Genomic DNA, 5969 nt, shown 5'->3' on the forward strand with positions numbered 1-5969 from the left:
TGAAATTATGTAAAAATATTTTGTCTGAAATGTTTTTACATAATTTTAATTGTTTGTGTTTTTATGTAAAAGCTGCCAGTATTAAATGAAATTGGAAGGGTAATGTTTGGATCGCACTAGGAAAGGTTTCAGACTAAAACGTTAAGATTAACTCATGTAAAAAGTCCGCGAACGTTAACACAGTGAATAGCGAGTGTAGATCGTGTCGAGTGATTTACGAGTGAATCGAGATAGTTTATATAGTAGCTGCATGGGAATTAAAATACTATGTGCTAATCCTGTACAAAAGAACATATAGGATATAGAAAAAAGTGTATAATACCTACAACACATGTAGGTATTTTATACATGAAGGGGTGTGATGATTTTGTTCCGTATCTTTTTTATAATTTTTTTCAATCCATCAATCATATTTGTTTGCAAAAATACAGATTCACTTGTGGCAGCCCTATTAACTGAACGTGATTGGTTTTAGAAATTGTCAAAGTATTTTTTTTTTCAAATTAGGAACTTAATTAGAAAAACAAAATAAAATCGAACTTTCTATTACAGATGTAAATCCATTGGAAGTCGTAATTTTCGTTTTATTACAATTGAAAATTAGCTCTTTGTACTAATGTCACGTACCTACTGATGAAAAATCGAGTCCTAATTGGCAACTCCGATTTGCTGCTATTGGTCCATTATTCTTTGTGGGGTTTATTTGGGGGGGTATTCTCGCTGATATTTTTACGTATGTTTCACCTTAGTGATTTTTGCCCACGACTTCTCTGTCTCGTCGTTTTTTTTTCCTCCGTACGTACCTACCTCGCTCCGTTAGTATTATGTGAGAATTTATTAATTTTTCATCTGCACTTTGCACCAACTTTGACATACTTAGTAGTCGGACCAATAGCGCGACTGTTCGAATACGTGTGCCAAATGGCCTGACTACTGAAGGTAATCTTAATTGTTCCTTCGAAATAATAACTAGCCATTTTTATATTGTACTAGATGGTGCTCGAGGCTTCACTCCCGTGGAAATTTCGATATAAAATATAGCCTATAGCAATCTTAGATAATGTTCCTTTGTAATGGTGAAAGAATTATAGAATTCGGTTCGGTAGTTTCGGAGATTACCCGCCTTAAACATACAAACTCACAAACGATCACCTCTTTATAATAATAGTATATGATATAGTATGAGGAATTTAATAAAAAATGCTTGTCCGCAATTCATTATGATGTCAGATGTACATTATATACACAAAAATATACGATACTGAAATCAAAAATATTTTAATCGAGCGAAGTCGGGATGGGCTGCTAGTTATAGTATACATAGCAGCCTGTCCCGGCTTCTCTCGGGAAAAACTTTAATAAATAATATAACTAAACTTTGCAATCACTATAGTATTAAAAAACCCTGTATCAAAATCCGTTGCGTTTTAAAGATCTATAAGTATACATAGGGACAGACAGACAGCGGGAAGCGACTTTGTTTTAACTATGCAGTGATAATATCCAATCCATCTACCAACTGACATTGACGGTATGCAATCCTGAAGAACTAAAATAGGCTAATGATAAAGCAATTAGGTACTGTGACTACGTACTGGTCTAAATTAATATAATTAGTCTGCTTTTTCCACTCGAAAATAAAATGCTCCATCTACTGCCGGAGAAATTCGATAATAAAAACAAAACAAAAGATGATTGCCAATCATTATTTATTATCAAATTAAATGTTTTTCACAATATTAAATTTGAATTTTGAGTAGTATTACCAAAAGTAAATCGATAGTATGTTATTATGCCACTCGGGCTGAAAGTAACATAAATTGTCCGACTTTACAGTCCGGATTACCTCTGATCAATCGAACATAGCCGTTTTCACCATAAGCCTCCCCCCAGGAATTTTTTATAAGCCAATAGGGCTTGTTAGTATTTTCATCTGAAATAGAAAGTAAATTAGAGTCTGTCGTGTCATAACGTATTTATAAAAATCTTACCTATGTATGGAAACATTGATATTGTTTCAACAGCAGAATATTTTGATACTTTACCCGTGTCCTCTTATTGATTTCGAATTTTCTGTTTTATGCGACTATTTTCTACTAAATTATGCCTAATTCTTTCTAGATGCCATGTGGCTTAGATGACAATGAAATCAAAGATACGATCACAAATTAGGGTAGTGCTGGGGATGAAAAAATTTAAAACTATTCCTATTATGCTAAATATTAAAGTAGGCAAAAGTTGTAATGATAACACGTAATTATCAATTATGAATTAAGAATGTAGACATTGGGATTTAATCAAGAATTCTTAAACGTTCTTAAACGTAAATGTCATAAAAGGCCAGGCGCAGGTGTAGCGGCGCAACAAACTTCACCACAGCGTTTTCCCGAAAGACATCAAATTGTGTATGCTTTAGCATATAATTAAACCATTTCAGTGGCCCTGTTCTAGTGAGAGATTGGAGAAATTTGGCCGTTATTGCGTCCAGCCATTCACAAATTCACAAGGAAACAAGAAGATAGTGTAACAACTATTTGTCAACACATACCTGTCCCATACCCAACTAACAGGAGACCATGGTCAATGCGGGCATCCACATCACATTGTGTAAAAACCCCTTTATCGTATGTTTGTAATGGTCCTCCAGCTAATCCTGTAACATAATATGGTACGCATTTAAATATTAATAAGGAAAATACATATATATATATTATCAAGTATTTTCCATATACGTGATAGAACGAGCATTTTTTATATTGCAACTCATTATTAAAAATACAAATAATAAAACAAAATAAAACATAAATAATTGCAATGATAGAACGAGCGAAATGTCGCGAGACTCGAAGTCCTCCATTTAGTTGGCTCTTTGGTGAAATTTGTAATATCGTGATAACTTTCATATCCCATTACCTAATTCTCTAATTACGAGAGAGAATTCTTGTAAAAAACATTTGATACTTTGGTTGTAACTATTGGAATTAATATAGATAGAGAACACGTCCTTCTTATATTGTGACAACCCTGACTGCATTATAATTGTTATAAAATATAGTAGCGTTGAGTTAGTATCCCATAACACAAGTCTCGAACTTACTTTGGGGCTAGCTCAATCTGTGTGATTTGTCCTGATATTTGTTATCGAACAAGTTTATGAATCTCATTCTGTGCTTTGACATTAAACGCTGATACGTTTCAGTAGTTGCTCTAGCATCATGAATGATTACTTAAAGATTGAAAGATTACTTGAAAAAAAACACATGATCAAAAATCTGTTTTACGTATGCGTACGTATGCATCGGCAAATATTTACCGATTACGAGAGGTCCGGTATTAACCAAAACAGCTTTAATATCTTCTTCAGCTGTATTAGTGAAGTCCGCACACCCCGTCACGTTTACAACTGCTTTAGTTTGATCGTATTGGCATGTACCATCTTGCCCAATAAATGGGTAGTCTGCCGCTGTCATGACACCCATTTGGGTTTCCGCTAATTGTCTGAAATTTAATGATACAGATACTACTTAAATAGATATAATTAGTTGATTTTTTACGAGATTAGTAGGGTTTAAAATTACCTAAACTGGACTTTTATTACAAAATTGAAGCGGTGGTGACCCAATGGTTAACACTGCGATCGAAAGGTCTACGATCGAATCCTACACGTGCCACGTGTGTTTGTACATCAATCTGATTTATGTGTGGTAGTTTTCACAGACCACAACTTGTAACCGGTGAAGGAAAACATCGTGAGGAAACTTGCACACTGGTGTTCACTAGTGTGGTATGCGACTAATTGCCACTAGATGGCGGTGGTACGAGTAGTCTTGAGAATCATGTTAAATGTCTTTAGGCGACTTGAATAAAATATGATATCCAGTTTTAGTAATAACACATTCGATATGAATGAATGAATTACGGGTCAGACTTACAAAAGAGCATTAGACATGAATCCTCCGTTACAGCCATCCTCATTTGATGTTACGCAGTCGATTATTTGTTGTTCTGACAACACTTTCAGTTTATCAGCTCCATGCTTTATTGCATACTGACTCTCTATTGTACCTGAAATAATTCATTGTTTTTTTATTTAGGGTGAAATGCTTCAGTCAATATGACGTTGACTTTAACCTGCGCACCGCCGACCTTTATTTAAAATGGCGTACTTTGGGTTTTTCTGCGTAGGTTCATTACAAGACATCCGATGCGAAACCCGGTGTCATTGTGAAAAATAAACCCTACAATTTGAAGATTTATCAGTGATTTTTGGACCGCCTGTCTGACGGTGGTTATGTTTGGGAATATTCAGGAATCAGTTGCGAAGTCGAAACAAACCAATGCTTTTTATCATTTAGAGTAGGATATGGAGGGGTCAGATTCTAAGGCGGGACCACATGTCAAAATCAAAAAATCAAAATTCACTTAAAAAACAGAGTTCACGTAAAAAATAACGATACAATTTTGAAGATTTGCTAAAGTCAAATGCTATTGTTGCCAATCACTTATTAAGGCCATTGTGTCCCTTAGTCGCCTCGTCCGACTTCCACGGGAGCATATGGAGTGCTCCTATTCTAGGAAGGGACACGCCCAAGGGGCTGGCAAATCTGTAAAGATAAAAAATGATTTTAAAAAGTTTCTCACCGATAGTACTAAAAGCCCAACAGCCATTGCAGGTAGCCTGGTTTTTGACCTTTGTAAGTACACCCTTGTCTCTCCAATCGAAATTTTCCGGTAAATTATCACGGGATAACTCAAAATCCATTTCTTCTTTATGGCACGGGACACCGTTATTGTCGAAAATTAAACCGTGATGTGTATTTCTAAATTCTTCCTTTGACATGTCCGTGAATAGGTTAATACCTTTGAAAATATAAGTACATTCATAAAATTATGTAGCGTTGAGAATAAAATGTGAAAAGGAAAGTCTTATAATCTTTGATACATTAGTTGAAAATTTAATATTAATTACTTTTCTCTCTTTATAGTCGTGGAATGAAACACAACAACTCTCTTGTCACTATTAATATCGTGGTTTGCCATTGCCTTCTCCATTTCACACACACGTTAAAAATCAACTAATGTGCACGTTTCCTCTCGATGTTTTCCTTCACCGGAAGCGAGTGGTGTTTTATACTAATCTAAATTAGTATAAAAACTCATGTGGCACGAGTAGGATTTAAACCTGATATCTTTCGATCACAGGTGGACGGTCTTAATCACTTGACCACCACCGCTTCGTGAGGAAACCTGCACAATGGTTGACAATTTAAGTTTACTAGTGTATATCTAACATCTTGCCACTAGATGTCGTAAAAGTCATGATGTATGCCTTTAGGCCAATTGAATAAAATCTGAGACCAGTGTTAGCAAATAAAATCTCAAAAGAAAGAATTGTTCGCCATGATCGAAGTCGGTCGGACATCTTCATCATAACTGGTAGGACTATTGGTAACGGATAGAAAAATCTGATGGTTAGTTTGCCACAAAAAATTGAAACAGACTTACCCATTACGTTGTAACCGTGTTGCTTATTCAGCCTATTTATATCTAGCAAGTGCTCTTTAAAGATGTTGAATCTTATTTGTTTTTCTTGAGCATCTTCATAGACTTTGTTGTAATCTCGTATAAAATTCTCAAACAGGAGTTCGGCCTGATTTATGTCATATTCGACATAAGCCAAGGCACAACCTGCACTTAGAAACAAAAGGCTCAAAAGCAACATTACCTCAACGATAATAATATACTTTCTTCTGTTAGTTTTCTATAGTTCTCTGTATTTATACATTTTCTTTTTTATTGTTCATTTTATTGCGAATTTTTAAGGTACTTAGATTTTTTAAATATCATTCAGTGACAATTTTTATTGATTAACCACGTATGCGCTACACATTCTTTATAATAACAGTGCATTCCTGAAAATATGTTTACGACAACTTATAATATGCTATCGATATATAGGTTCACGAGCG

At 34.8% G+C, this 5969-nt stretch overlaps 1 protein-coding gene across 1 annotated transcript; it reads right to left on the reverse strand.

Moving 5' to 3' along the window:
- Positions 1–1692: 1692 nt before the first annotated feature.
- LOC128670254 (uncharacterized) lies at positions 1693–5759 on the reverse strand. Its single transcript, XM_053745770.2, has 6 exons — positions 5506–5759; positions 4642–4860; positions 3933–4065; positions 3314–3498; positions 2549–2653; positions 1693–1933 (listed from the first exon to the last, which is right to left on the reverse strand). The coding sequence occupies exons 1-6, from the start codon at positions 5720–5722 to the stop codon at positions 1791–1793; spliced, it is 1002 nt and encodes a 333-aa protein (XP_053601745.1). The 5' UTR covers positions 5723–5759; the 3' UTR covers positions 1693–1790.
- Positions 5760–5969: the final 210 nt, after the last annotated feature.

This window comes from Plodia interpunctella, chromosome 5 (genome assembly GCF_027563975.2).
Source record: "Plodia interpunctella isolate USDA-ARS_2022_Savannah chromosome 5, ilPloInte3.2, whole genome shotgun sequence".
NCBI classification, from domain to species: Eukaryota; Metazoa; Arthropoda; class Insecta; order Lepidoptera; family Pyralidae; genus Plodia; species Plodia interpunctella.